Source organism: Poecilia formosa, unplaced genomic scaffold (genome assembly GCF_000485575.1).
Source record: "Poecilia formosa unplaced genomic scaffold, Poecilia_formosa-5.1.2 Scaffold767, whole genome shotgun sequence".
NCBI lineage: Eukaryota > Metazoa > Chordata > Actinopteri > Cyprinodontiformes > Poeciliidae > Poecilia > Poecilia formosa.
The window spans coordinates 66,213-80,995 of NW_006800706.1; the positions used below are offsets into that span (position 1 = coordinate 66,213).

At 34.6% G+C, this 14,783-nt stretch overlaps 1 protein-coding gene across 3 annotated transcripts in view; it reads left to right on the forward strand.

Annotated features, from left to right (window-relative positions):
- fnbp1l (formin binding protein 1-like) overlaps positions 1-3,180 on the forward strand; it is a 46,660-nt gene extending 43,480 nt beyond the window's left edge. For 2 of the 3 annotated variants that reach the window (XM_016666674.1, XM_016666676.1), the window contains 2 exons: positions 617-654; positions 1,066-2,119. In XM_016666674.1, the coding sequence (XP_016522160.1) occupies positions 617-654; positions 1,066-1,206 (179 nt within the window). In that variant the 3' untranslated portion in view covers positions 1,207-2,119. Of the gene's footprint in view, positions 1-616; positions 655-1,065; positions 2,120-2,698 lie in introns of those variants that run through there. The other variant, XM_016666675.1, reaches the window with a different exon arrangement.
- Positions 3,181-14,783: the final 11,603 nt, after the last annotated feature.

A 14,783-nucleotide genomic window follows, 5' to 3' on the forward strand; every position in this document is an offset into this window, starting at 1 on the left:
CTGGAGTAAGAAGATTGTTTTATTTCATTTACCAAATATAGCTGATATAAGGGCCTAGTGGTGAGGCTTAAAAGACAAATAATATGATTATAATATTTGTAGCTTACAATATGATTATTTTTGTCACGTGGTTCAAAATAAAATCAAAGTAAATGATAATAACAGAAAGATTAAAATAAAAACAAGCAATTAAAGATTTCATTCATTTTTAGTTTTTTATTTTTTTTGTACAAAAGTGTTGTTATTCATTATAAATCCCAAACTTTCAAATAATTTTACACATTTTCTGTACTGAAAGAAATATAATCTGATTTTCAAAAGAAAAATATTTGAGTTATTTTCATATGCACCAAGTTTAATAAATTAAATAAAAGCTGTTTTACAACCACAAAGTTGTTTCTCAACTTTGCTTTTTATAAAAGTTTGGTTATAAAAAGGCAAATACATTTTCTACTGTCAGGAAATGATTGGTCATATTTTTACCCTTATTGCAAAGTTTGCTTTTAGACACACCTGGTTTTGGACAGAATCAGTCAAAAATAACTGTTTTTTTTCAGACTTGAATGTTTGTAAATGTAAGCAGCATTTTTTCTGATGATGTTTCTTTGTTTTGCAGGTCAGAATGAGGGGACTCTGACGATGGCAGAGGATGAGGTAATGTTCATCAGTTCTTTGCTTTGTGAAGCAATGGCGCCATCATGTGGCCTTCTGTAAAACAACATGCATGCCACGTTTTAGCCTTCAGAGAATTAAGTGACTTTTAGCCCTGCAAAAACACATTTATTTCAAGACTTGTTTTAAATTATTTACCTCAAGGGTGGGAATGACATCCAGAGGCAGATAAAGTTCCCAAAATTTAAACTGAACATATCTTTACTCTAGTAAAAGTAAAAAGTATTTGGTAAAAAGTTGACTCAAGTACCGAATAACTGATCAGATTATGAATCAAACTCTGGAATAATTTACTTTATTCCAATTGCAAGTTTGAAAACCAGTTGGGTTCAAACTGGACGCCTTGTTTACGTTTTACTGCTCATAGCGGCCATGTTGGGGTTTTTGTTGCAGGTGCTGTACATCATCGAAGAGGACAAAGGCGACGGCTGGACGCGGGCCAGGAAGCAGAGTGGCGAGGAAGGCTACGTTCCCACTTCCTACGTAGAAATCACCATCGAGAAAAACAGCAAAGGTGCCGTGACGTACATCTGAGGCGCCGGCGCCTCCTGTCTGTCGTTGCCTCCATGTTTGCCTTCTAGCGTCAGCGTGGCGCCGCAGCATCCAAACGCCGTCCGTCCCCCTGGACCGGTGCTGGGAGGGACAAACAGGGCAAACCTGCTGAGCTCAGTATCAATCAGATTATTTTAGATAACGTTATGTAATATATTAGAAACTTTTTATTTTATTTTTTGGATGAAACAATCAAGTTCCCTGATTTTAAGCTCTTTTTGTGTGTTTTTGTGCATTTTTGCACTATTTTGTTATCTGTGCCATCCTGCCGGTTTGTCTTCATTAATGCAGTTTTTATTCACACAAGTTCATTTCATGCAGTTTTTTAAGAAGTAAAATATTAAGATGACTTTTTATGCTTTTCTTCCTGCAAACAATTCCCACCACAAACTGAGCTGCTTACACCTGCAGAGTTTCAGGAAAGTTTATTTTATCTTTTTTAGATTTGCAGAGTTTTGTGCAGCCTCGTTCTGACCTCATGCTTTCTCTTCAATAGTTATTATTATTACCAACATTTAAAAACTTTAGGTACTTTCTCTTAGCGTTTATTAATAATTGTACAAAATTCTGATTCTTAAAGTTTCTTGATAGAAGTTGCTGCACAAATGAACATTTCCTTGTTTTCTGCAGAGTTCACAGTTCAGTTTGTGCATAAAATGAGCAAATGTGAGGATTTAGCCTGGTGGTTTGGTGGGGATTCGGTGGAAGGAAGAAAAGCAACATGGCCGTCTTTTAGGATCTGGTTTCATGTTCAGTAAGAAGGATGTTTGTATGAAGTTTGCAGGATTATTTCAATAATTCAGATTTTATTCTGCTGTGTGTTTCTTTTTGGTTTGTTCCAAATCCAAGCTTTTATTGTCTGTTTGGCATAAACAAATTAAAATATTTGAAAGAAGATGTGGTGCTTTAGTTTGTGACAACCTAGCTGCAGCTGCGTTTCCATTACAAATGTGTGCAAAACTGTTGATATTCAGCAAATATTGGAAAAAAAAAACACAATTTCACAAGTAAAGTGTTTAAATAAGAAACGCAATTAAATTCCCAAGTGAACAAGTTTGTTCACACAATAATTCATTAAAAATTATCCTCCTGCCACTTCCTGTTGTCGTTGTCTTTGTGGTTTCCGGCAGTAGTAACATCCTTATGTTGATCATGGGACTCGTTTACGAAAAAGTTTTTCCTTTGCGGTTTAAGAAATACATTAATTTCCTTAAAACACCTCATTTTAGCACAAAACCTTTTGTTCAAATAATGATTTTTTTTTTTTTAAATTTGGCGTGTTTCTATGAAGCAAATTTATTTTCGAAATGTCAAATTGTGCATTCATCTGGTTAATGGAAACGCAGCTAGTGTTGCAGAAAACTTAAGTTTCTCTGAAAGTTTAAATTTTTCATGTTAAACACAATTTTCTCTCTGTGTTGAAGTTTTTAAGTGCGTTTGTTTATAACGGTTTCTCTCCTCTTCGTGGCTGCAGGTTCCTGAGGGCTGCAGAGTGGCCGGGCGATTTGATTGGCTGGTGGAGGGCTCACGCTGATAATGATTGGTGGTGGAGGCTGGGGGGCGGGGAGAAGGAGGCCATGCATGTTTCTGTGCTTCCATAATCAGCAGAAAGTCAGAGATTTCATTAACGACGCCATCTTTGTTTTCGTTCAGTTGCATCCTGATTCGCTCTCATGGTTCGTCTTTTTAACGCATCAGCATGAAATTATGAGACGGTTGTTCAAACGGACTGAGTGTCCTAACTATTGAAGCTTTATTCTCATTAAAGCAGCTTTTATTTTGTAATTTTACATCTGGATTTGAGCTGAAAGTGCAAAAACATTAAAAAAAAACAAGCTGCACTATCTTTAAAGCATGGAGCAACGTTTGCACATTTCTGATCGACATTTTCTCTAAGAGGAAGAAAATAATTTTTAACAAGAGTCTCCTCTGTACAGGAGAAGATTAGGATCACTGGAAAAAAGAAATTCTGGCTTTAATCTCAGAATTTAATCTTAACATAAAACTCAGAATTTTTTTTAGAATTCTGAATTTTTTCAAAATTGCCTTTTTTCAGAATTCTGAATTTAAGCTCAGAAATATGATTTTAATCTTATAATTCTAACTTTTTTCTCATAATTTTGAATTTAATCTCATAATTCAGAGTTTCTTTCAGAATCCTGAATTTAATTCTGACATTAAATTCAGAGTTACTATTTTTTAGTGGCCCTAATCTTCTTCCGTACCTGTGATTGTTTAGTAGAGAGCCATGTTGAGTCCCCGCAGCGCCCGGACTTTGTTTAAGCCGTCTCGGTCTGCTTGCTAACACCATCAGTGCTGCTGTGCTCCATCTGTGTCCTGTCATCTTCTGTGCTCTGTTGGTGATGTCTGCCTGCCTGAGCCACTCTGCTCCTCATGCCTGCCTTCATCCTCACCAAGTCGCATGTTTTTGACGCCATTTTTGATGTTTCCGTTGATCGCCACGTTGTCTAATGAAGCATGATTTTTTAAATGTTTGGAACTTCTCAGAGATCATTAGACAGACAGCAGGACTCAGGTGAAAACACAACCCTTCCTCCTCCTCCTCTTCCTCTCTCTTTGCCTTTCCCTCCTCGGATGTCGTTGCTCCAGTCGACCAGCAGGGGGCGGCCTCTCCTTCACCGCACCGGCTCCAGCTGGACTTCAGCCTTAGAAAACCTTCATGCTGTTTTCATCGTTGATGGATTTTTACACTACATTTCCCATCAGCCACCTGGGTTCATCCTTCGCCCTCCTGGACTCATCTGTTTGTTTGTGAATGTTTCGACACGCGCATCACGTACGGAGAGCCAAGTAGGCCAAAAATCCGTCCGTGTTACATGCATCATGTTGTTTTTTTCTTTAATCTGTTGAATTATTTGTACATATAAACATCTGTGTCATGCTGGATGTGTTTCCATGGTGCTTGTTTTGTTCCTCGGAGGCGACACGGTTTGAAGAGATGCACTTTGCCCTGAAACAGTGTTTGAACCTGATGAATGAATGAATGAATGAATGATGAGATTTTTGTTTTTCTGAATGACCACTAGGCAAACAAAAAAATATGTTTTGTACTCTTTTTATTCAAAACAGTTTATTTTTGCATGATTTGTTTAGATCTTTGATTCATGACGGTATGTCTGAGACACTAATGGACGCTTCAGACTTTTGAGGAATAATCTCTAACCAGCAGCCGGCCGTGATTCTGTTTCTATGATGAAGCTGTGAAATGTGCATTATGACGCTGTCGATGTTCCAAATCCAACTTCCTTATTTTTGTCACTTCACAGCCTCCATATATCTAATCAGGGCTTAAATTTGCTTCTCTGTTGCCTTTATGCAAACTTTAACCTTGAAACTTTTTAAACATGCAGAAAATTTAAGTAAATTAGCCTGGAAATAATTTTACCATATTCTTCTGACGTCTCGCAGAATGAAGCGAATTAAAATGTCAGTTTCTGCAGCCGGACAAATTAATTTAATACATCTTGTTGCAAATTAAGCAATGACTTTGTGTTTCCTTACTTACACTTAAAGAACGTAACTTTAATTAAAAATGTTTTTTTTATTTTACATATTTGTTAAAACAGTCATGTTCTGACAGTTTGAGACAGATGATCTGTAAAAGCATCGATCTCCTCCCTGAGCTGCTACTGCCGTCTGAAGAAATGCTCCAAAAACAACCAATCAGATCCAGGAGGCGGAGCTTAGTGCTGTCAATCAATGTCATGTACTCGCTGATCAATGTGCTGATGGGAGAGAAACAAACTTACAGGAAAACTATCAGGAAGAAGCTGTACAGTAGCACAGCGTAAGGGCTGTGATTGACAGCGCTAAGCCCCGCCTCCTGGTTCTGATTGGTTGTTTCTAGTTGGCACTGGGAGAAGACAGGAACTAAATTTTTTTTTTTTCAGTTTTCCTGTTTCATATAAAACTATCACAACATGGTGACAGTTTCAATAAATGTGTAATAGAATAATTTTTTAAATAAAATTAAGATACTTAAGCTTTAAGCCCAAAGTTTTTCTCGCCCCTGTCAGGTTTGGATCTCAATTCAAGGTGTTTGTCTTAAAACATGTAGACAAAAAAGCATTTTAGTTTATATTTTATGTATTAAAGTACATTTTGCTAAATATTTACACCCTTGTCAAAAATTAGTGGAAAAATTTAACATTGCTGTTTTTTTTGGTAATGATTTCATTAATTTTGGGAGATCACCGATCGCCCCAAGCAAAGATGAAACTTTGTTGGGATATTTGGCAACTTTTCAGGCAAATTGATAATTGGCCAAACTGAATCGTCAGGCCAGAAAACTACAATCGGTGCATTTCTAGTTTCACTTTGATTATCTCCAAGCCTTTAAAGTTGGATGGCCTCCGTACCATCACCCTAATCTTTAGCTCCCTCCACAGATTCTTTAGTGATTACACTAAAATCTCACTACTGCCTGCAAGAAGAAACACGTTTACAGATTAAACGTCCAAAACTGTAATCTGAGTTGAGGTTGAATCGTTGTGGGGTTAATCGTAACCTCGTTTCTTTAATGCTGAAAAAGCATTTACATAATTTTGTGTATTATAATGCAGTGAAACTTTCCATCCTAATTAATTTTTAAAGCTTTTCTGTGTTTTAATATCATAAATCATTCCTGACCTAAATGTCTTCCAACTGCTCTGTTTGCAAAACAAAGTCCAAAGATTTCCACGTTTTTGTTGTGTGAAAGAAAAAAAAGAAGCAGGGAATGTTTTGCATAAAAACCTGAGAGAAGAAAATGTTTTTTTCTTTCTGGTGTTTTTGGAGAAACATTAAACTTTTGTTTTAAACGTATAAACCTGCAGTAAGTTCTGGTACTGGAAACCACTGTGATCCAGAAATAAACCCGACAAATTCTGTCTGGTTGTTTTATTTCTCCAAAATCCTGTGAAAACAGACGATGACGTGTGAGAGCCATTCTAGGCAGAAAAAAAGGAAAAACGGGAGAAAATCACCAAAAAATGAAGAAATTCTGAGATTTCACAAAATTTGAAATTTTTTGGGGAAATTTGAGTTTCAAAAGTAAAAAAAATTGTGAGGAAAATGGAAATCAGAAGTTGAAAATATGAGAAAAAAAAATCTAATTTTGAGATTTATCAGAAATTTTCTAGGAAAAAGACATTTCTGAGTAAAAAGTTGAACATTTTGAGAAGATATCGTGGAAATTTCTGAGTTTCAAAAGTCAAAAATTTCTAAACTGCATTTTCCATTTTTTTCTAAAACCCTCCCAAAATATTGGGTTTATTTTAGCAAATATGTGACTCTTTAAATTCAAAAATCTCCACCTTTTTTCTAGAAAAAATCTGACACTAATCTAAAAATGTCTGTTTTTTCTTTTTGATTTTTCAAACTTTTTTTTGTGGAACATTTCAGATATTTTTTGGTGAAATTTACTCCAGTTTTTCTGTCTACAATGGCGCCAATATGCCTTCCAGAACATTTAAGCCTTTTTCCCAGTAATTAAACCCAGAAGCAGGCAGAAAAATGTAAATCTGTTCTCCGTATGTTGTAATCATGGCAGTACTCACTCTCCATATTGTGCACATTTTTTATTTTCCTTGAATGTTGTCGAATACTTTGAACATAATTCTCCTTTTCCTTGTTGAAAATGTCGCTCTAATAAAACAAACATAAAACCATGAGAGTATTTTGTGTAAAAGCAAATTTTTTGTCATGCAACACTTCATGGAAATCAGATGAGTTCAGTTCATAAACCGTATTTATTACATTTTACAACATTCATAATATAAACATTAAAATTAACTTTTTTACAGTCAGTCTTAAAATATTTACAGTCTAATATGTTTTAAATATGTACAGCTTGAATATCACAAAGTATTTTAGTGATTTTATTTTTAGTGAATTAAATACAATCTTCATAGATACATGTGATTTTTGTTCAGTTTTGACTTTTTAAAAAATAATTTTACCTTTTTTTGGCTCCATATTTTATAAAAACAGCTGACAGCCATTTCCACTGCGTCACTACTTCATTTTTCTCCACTAAAAAATATAATCCTGCACTAAATTTAAAGAAGAAAAACAGAAATTAATCTTTTATTCATTTTTTATTCAGTTGATCAACATTAAGTTGATTTCAGACGTTTATCTCCCCATTTATTCACAAAATCAGGGCTCATATTTTAGCCAAGAGATCAAAATTTATAATACTTTTTGGGGAATTTTGCAAAATGAAATGGGTTCACTCACATCTTAGCTCTGTAAAAGTTGTGTTTTATTTGGTAATTAGCGATATTAATGCAGATAAAGACCCATCCTCTATTATTGGACCGGTCCTGTCCAGTGTATTCTGCATTTTAACATTTTTATCAAGCAAAGTTTTGAGAAAAGTAAATAAAATTGACTGGAAACGTTGATTTCGACGCGCCAGCACGTCATCCACCCTCAGACAGTTTGCATCACATCAACTTAATTTATATTAGAATTAGACAAGGCATATAAGACTGCAGTATTTAACAATAATTTGGTTTTCTGTTTATTTTTTGTGAAATTTAACCTCTTGGTTTATGTCTGCTGGTTTTGTTGGTGAGTTCGACGTTATTCTGGCCTTGTGATCCAAGCTTTTCTGCAGAAAAACATTTGGTTTCTTAGTGTATTATCTGTAGCTTTAGTTCTTCTATGGGGGACTGATCCTGCCAAAATTAATAATAAATATAGAAATAAATGGCTTGATAAAGTAATTAAGTATTGCATAAAAAAGAACTTTCCCATTTATTTGATTATGCAGTGTAATCTAAGTTAATATTTGTCATTTTCAACAGTAGTAATTTAACATTAGAAGGAAAAAAAATAAGGAAAATAAAATTAATTGTGAATAAATGAAAAGGGAAAATGCAAAGATGAAATGTTACAGGAGAAAATAAACCAAATGTATATAAAAAAATTACAGTCCATTTACAAATTTCTAAAAATAAAAAAATGGAGAAAATAAAAAAAAACCTATTAAACAAAAGTGACAGTAAATTAAAAAATATATATAAGGAAAGAACAAATAATTAAATAAATGAAACTAATAAAACAAGATTGCAAATAAGACTGAAAATTATAATTACTGGTCAAAGTTAAAATAATATTGTTGAAAATAATAGCACACAATAATAAAATAAGCCAGGAAAGTTTTTATACTTTATGTTTTGGGTGCAACTTTTGGCAAAATTACTTTATTGAACCATTTATCTATTTCTATATTTATTGCCAATCTTGGCAGGATCACTCCTCCATACTTTGTGATCTGTTATATAGACTGCATCGGTTTCTGTTTTAACCTGTCGCTCTACAACAAACCTTCATAGTTTTAGTATTAATGCAGTTTTTCCTCTAAGATATTGTGGTAAATATTTAATACTGGATTAAATAAAACTGACCTGATCACTGAAGTCGTTTTACGTTTTTTTGTTTTGAGCTGCTAGTGGCTCGGTGGTTTGAGGCTTTGCTCTGTTCTTTAGTTAGTTAGTTGTGTTTTGGTCACAGGCTCCAGTTTCCTGGACAACGCGGTGAGGATGAGGTTGAACTTGTTGTAGCGATCTGATTGGTTGACGGCTGCTCCGCGGCTCCCCCAAAGCAGCCGCAGCTGGAAGTCCGTTTTAAAAACTTCCAGCAGATCTTCGTCGAACTGAAACCCTGAAGAGACGGAAACAAAAACAGGTCAAAGGAAGTCGGACAGGAAAACAGGAAATAGAACAAAACGCTCAAAATGACTTCAAATCTAACAAAATCGGTGTCAAANGAAATGTCAAATTGTGCATTCATCTGGTTAATGGAAACGCAGCTAGTGTTGCAGAAAACTTAAGTTTCTCTGAAAGTTTAAATTTTTCATGTTAAACACAATTTTCTCTCTGTGTTGAAGTTTTTAAGTGCGTTTGTTTATAACGGTTTCTCTCCTCTTCGTGGCTGCAGGTTCCTGAGGGCTGCAGAGTGGCCGGGCGATTTGATTGGCTGGTGGAGGGCTCACGCTGATAATGATTGGTGGTGGAGGCTGGGGGGCGGGGAGAAGGAGGCCATGCATGTTTCTGTGCTTCCATAATCAGCAGAAAGTCAGAGATTTCATTAACGACGCCATCTTTGTTTTCGTTCAGTTGCATCCTGATTCGCTCTCATGGTTCGTCTTTTTAACGCATCAGCATGAAATTATGAGACGGTTGTTCAAACGGACTGAGTGTCCTAACTATTGAAGCTTTATTCTCATTAAAGCAGCTTTTATTTTGTAATTTTACATCTGGATTTGAGCTGAAAGTGCAAAAACATTAAAAAAAAACAAGCTGCACTATCTTTAAAGCATGGAGCAACGTTTGCACATTTCTGATCGACATTTTCTCTAAGAGGAAGAAAATAATTTTTAACAAGAGTCTCCTCTGTACAGGAGAAGATTAGGATCACTGGAAAAAAGGAATTCTGGCTTTAATCTCAGAATTTAATCTTAAATAATATAAAACTCAGAATTTTTTTTAGAATTCTGATTTTTTTCAAAATTGCCTTTTTTCAGAATTCTGAATTTAAGCTCAGAAATATGATTTTAATCTTATAATTCTAACTTTTTTCTCATAATTTTGAATTTAATCTCATAATTCAGAGTTTCTTTCAGAATCCTGAATTTAATTCTGACATTAAATTCAGAGTTACTATTTTTTAGTGGCCCTAATCTTCTTCCGTACCTGTGATTGTTTAGTAGAGAGTCATGTTGAGTCCCAGCAGCGCCCGGACTTTGTTTAAGCCGTCTCGGTCTGCTTGCCAACACCATCAGTGCTGCTGTGCTCCATCTGTGTCCTGTCATCTTCTGTGCTCTGTTGGTGATGTCTGCCTGCCTGAGCCACTCTGCTCCTCATGCCTGCCTTCATCCTCACCAAGTCGCATGTTTTTGATGTTTCCGTTGATCGCCACGTTGTCTAATGAAGCATGATTTTTTAAATGTTTGTAACTTCTCAGAGATCATTAGACAGACAGCAGGACTCAGGTGAAAACACAACCCTTCCTCCTCCTCCTCTTCCTCTCTCTTTGCCTTTCCCTCCTCGGATGTCGTTGCTCCAGTCGACCAGCAGGGGGCGGCCTCTCCTTCACCGCACCGGCTCCAGCTGGACTTCAGCCTTAGAAAACCTTCATGCCGTTTTCATCGTTGATGGATTTTTACACTACATTTCCCATCAGCCACCTGGGTTCATCCTTCGCCCTCCTGGACTCTCAACATCAGTTTGTTTGTGAATGTTTCGACACGCGCATCACGTACGGAGAGCCAAGTAGGCCAAAAATCCGTCCGTGTTACATGCATCATGTTGTTTTTTTCTTTAATCTGTTGAATTATTTGTACATATAAACATCTGTGTCATGCTGGATGTGTTTCCATGGTGCTTGTTTTGTTCCTCGGAGGCGACACGGTTTGAAGAGATGCACTTTGCCCTGAAACAGTGTTTGAACCTGATGAATGAATGAATGAATGAATGATGAGATTTTTGTTTTTCTGAATGACCACTAGGCAAACAAAAAAATATGTTTTGTACTCTTTTTATTCAAAACAGTTTATTTTTGCATGATTTGTTTAGATCTTTGATTCATGACGGTATGTCTGAGACACTAATGGACGCTTCAGACTTTTGAGGAATAATCTCTAACCAGCAGCCGGCCGTGATTCTGTTTCTATGATGAAGCTGTGAAATGTGCATTATGACGCTGTCGATGTTCCAAATCCAACTTCCTTATTTTTGTCACTTCACAGCCTCCATATATCTAATCAGGGCTTAAATTTGCTTCTCTGTTGCCTTTATGCAAACTTTAACCTTGAAACTTTTTAAACATGCAGAAAATTTAAGTAAATTAGCCTGGAAATAATTTTACCATATTCTTCTGACGTCTCGCAGAATGAAGCGAATTAAAATGTCAGTTTCTGCAGCCGGACAAATTAATTTAATACATCTTGTTGCAAATTAAGCAATGACTTTGTGTTTCCTTACTTACACTTAAAGAACGTAACTTTAATTAAAAATGTTTTTTTTATTTTACATATTTGTTAAAACAGTCATGTTCCGACAGTTTGAGACAGATGATCTGTAAAAGCATCGATCTCCTCACTGAGCTGCTACTGCCGTCTGAAGAAATGCTCCAAAAACAACCAATCAGATCCAGGAGGCGGGGCTTAGTGCTGTCAATCAATGTCATGTACTCGCTGATCAATGTGCTGATGGGAGGGAAACAAACTTACAGGAAAACTATCAGGAAGAAGCTGTACAGTAGCACAGCGTAAGGGCTGTGATTGACAGCGCTAAGCCCCGCCTCCTGGTTCTGATTGGTTGTTTCTAGTTGGCACTGGGAGAAGACAGGAACTAAATTTTTTTTTTCAGTTTTCCTGTTTCATATAAAACTATCACAACATGGTGACAGTTTCAATAAATGTGTAATAGAATAATTTTTTAAATAAAATTAAGATACTTAAGCTTTAAGCCCAAAGTTTTTCTCGCCCCTGTCAGGTTTGGATCTCAATTCAAGGTGTTTGTCTTAAAACATGTAGACAAAAAAGCATTTTAGTTTATATTTTATGTATTAAAGTACATTTTGCTAAATATTTACACCCTTGTCAAAAATTAGTGGAAAAATTTAACATTGCTGTTTTTTTTGGTAATGATTTCATTAATTTTGGGAGATCAGCGCTCGCCCCAAGCAAAGATGAAACTTTGTTGGGATATTTGGCAACTTTTCAGGCAAATTGATAATTGGCCAAACTGAATCGTCAGGCCAGAAAACTACAATCGGTGCATTTCTAGTTTCACTTTGATTATCTCCAAGCCTTTAAAGTTGGATGGCCTCCGTACCATCACCCTAATCTTTAGCTCCCTCCACAGATTCTTTAGTGATTACACTAAAATCTCACTACTGCCTGCAAGAAGAAACACGTTTACAGATTAAACGTCCAAAACTGTAATCTGAGTTGAGGTTGAATCGTTGTGGGGTTAATCGTAACCTCGTTTCTTTAATGCTGAAAAAGCATTTACATAATTTTGTGTATTATAATGCAGTGAAACTTTCCATCCTAATTAATTTTTAAAGCTTTTCTGTGTTTTAATATCATAAATCATTCCTGACCTAAATGTCTTCCAACTGCTCTGTTTGCAAAACAAAGTCCAAAGATTTCCACGTTTTTGTTGTGTGAAAGAAAAAAAAGAAGCAGGGAATGTTTTGCATAAAAACCTGAGAGAAGAAAATGTTTTTTTCTTTCTGGTGTTTTTGGAGAAACATTAAACTTTTGTTTTAAACGTATAAACCTGCAGTAAGTTCTGGTACTGGAAACCACTGTGATCCAGAAATAAACCCGACAAATTCTGTCTGGTTGTTTTATTTCTCCAAAATCCTGTGAAAACAGACGATGACGTGTGAGAGCCATTCTAGGCAGAAAAAAAGGAAAAACGGGAGAAAATCACCAAAAAATGAAGAAATTCTGAGATTTCACAAAATTTGAAATTTTTTGGGGAAATTTGAGTTTCAAAAGTAAAAAAAATTGTGAGGAAAATGGAAATCAGAAGTTGAAAATATGAGAAAAAAAAATCTAATTTTGAGATTTATCAGAAATTTTCTAGGAAAAAGACATTTCTGAGTAAAAAGTTGAACATTTTGAGAAGATATCGTGGAAATTTCTGAGTTTCAAAAGTCAAAAATTTCTAAACTGCATTTTCCATTTTTTTCTAAAACCCTCCCAAAATATTGGGTTTATTTTAGCAAATATGTGACTCTTTAAATTCAAAAATCTCCACCTTTTTTCTAGAAAAAATCTGACACTAATCTAAAAATGTCTGTTTTTTCTTTTTGATTTTTCAAACTTTTTTTTGTGGAACATTTCAGATATTTTTTGGTGAAATTTACTCCAGTTTTTCTGTCTACAATGGCGCCAATATGCCTTCCAGAACATTTAAGCCTTTTTCCCAGTAATTAAACCCAGAAGCAGGCAGAAAAATGTAAATCTGTTCTCCGTATGTTGTAATCATGGCAGTACTCACTCTCCATATTGTGCACATTTTTTATTTTCCTTGAATGTTGTCGAATACTTTGAACATAATTCTCCTTTTCCTTGTTGAAAATGTCGCTCTAATAAAACAAACATAAAACCATGAGAGTATTTTGTGTAAAAGCAAATTTTTTGTCATGCAACACTTCATGGAAATCAGATGAGTTCAGTTCATAAACCGTATTTATTACATTTTACAACATTCATAATATAAACATTAAAATTAACTTTTTTACAGTCAGTCTTAAAATATTTACAGTCTAATATGTTTTAAATATGTACAGCTTGAATATCACAAACTATTTTAGTGATTTTATTTTTAGTTAATTAAATACAATCTTCATAGATACATGTGATTTTTGTTCAGTTTTGACTTTTTAAAAAATAATTTTACCTTTTTTTGGCTCCATATTTTATAAAAACAGCTGACAGCCATTTCCACTGCGTCACTACTTCATTTTTCTCCACTAAAAAATATAATCCTGCACTAAATTTAAAGAAGAAAAACAGAAATTAATCTTTTATTCATTTTTTATTCAGTTGATCAACATCAAGTTGATTTCAGATGTTTATCTCCCCATTTATTCACAAAATCAGGGCTCATATTTTAGCCAAGAGATGAAAATTTATAATACTTTTTGGGGAATTTTGCAAAATGAAATGGGTTCACTCACATCTTAGCTCTGTAAAAGTTGTGTTTTATTTGGTAATTAGCGATATTAATGCAGATAAAGACCCATCCTCTATTATTGGACCGGTCCTGTCCAGTGTATTCTGCATTTTAACATTTTTATCAAGCAAAGTTTTCAGAAAAGTAAATAAAATCGACTGGAAACGTTGATTTCGACGCGCCAGCACGTCATCCACCCTCAGACAGTTTGCATCACATCAACTTAATTTATATTAGAATTAGACAAGGCATATAAGACTGCAGTATTTAACAATAATTTGGTTTTCTGTTTATTTCTTGTGAAATTTAACCTCTTGGTTTATGTCTGCTGGTTTTGTTGGTGAGTTCGACGTTATTCTGGCCTTGTGATCCAAGCTTTTCTGCAGAAAAACATTTGGTTTCTTAGTGTATTATCTGTAGCTTTAGTTTCTATGGGGGACTGATCCTGCCAAAATTAATAATAAATATAGAAATAAATGGCTTGATAAAGTAATTAAGTATTGCATAAAAAAGAACTTTCCCATTTATTTGATTATGCAGTGTAATCTAAGTTAATATTTGTCATTTTCAACAGTAGTAATTTAACATTAGAAGGAAAAAAAATAAGGAAAATAAAATTAATTGTGAATAAATGAAAAGGGAAAATGCATAGATGAAATGTTACAGGAGAAAATAAACCAAATGTATATAAAAAAATTACAGTCCATTTACAAATTACTGAAAATAAAAAAAAACATATTAAACAAAAGTGACAGTAAATTAAAAAAATATCTAAGAAAGAACAAATAATTAAATAAATGAAACTAATAAAACAATAAGATTGCAAATAAGACTGAAAATTATAATTAGTGGTCA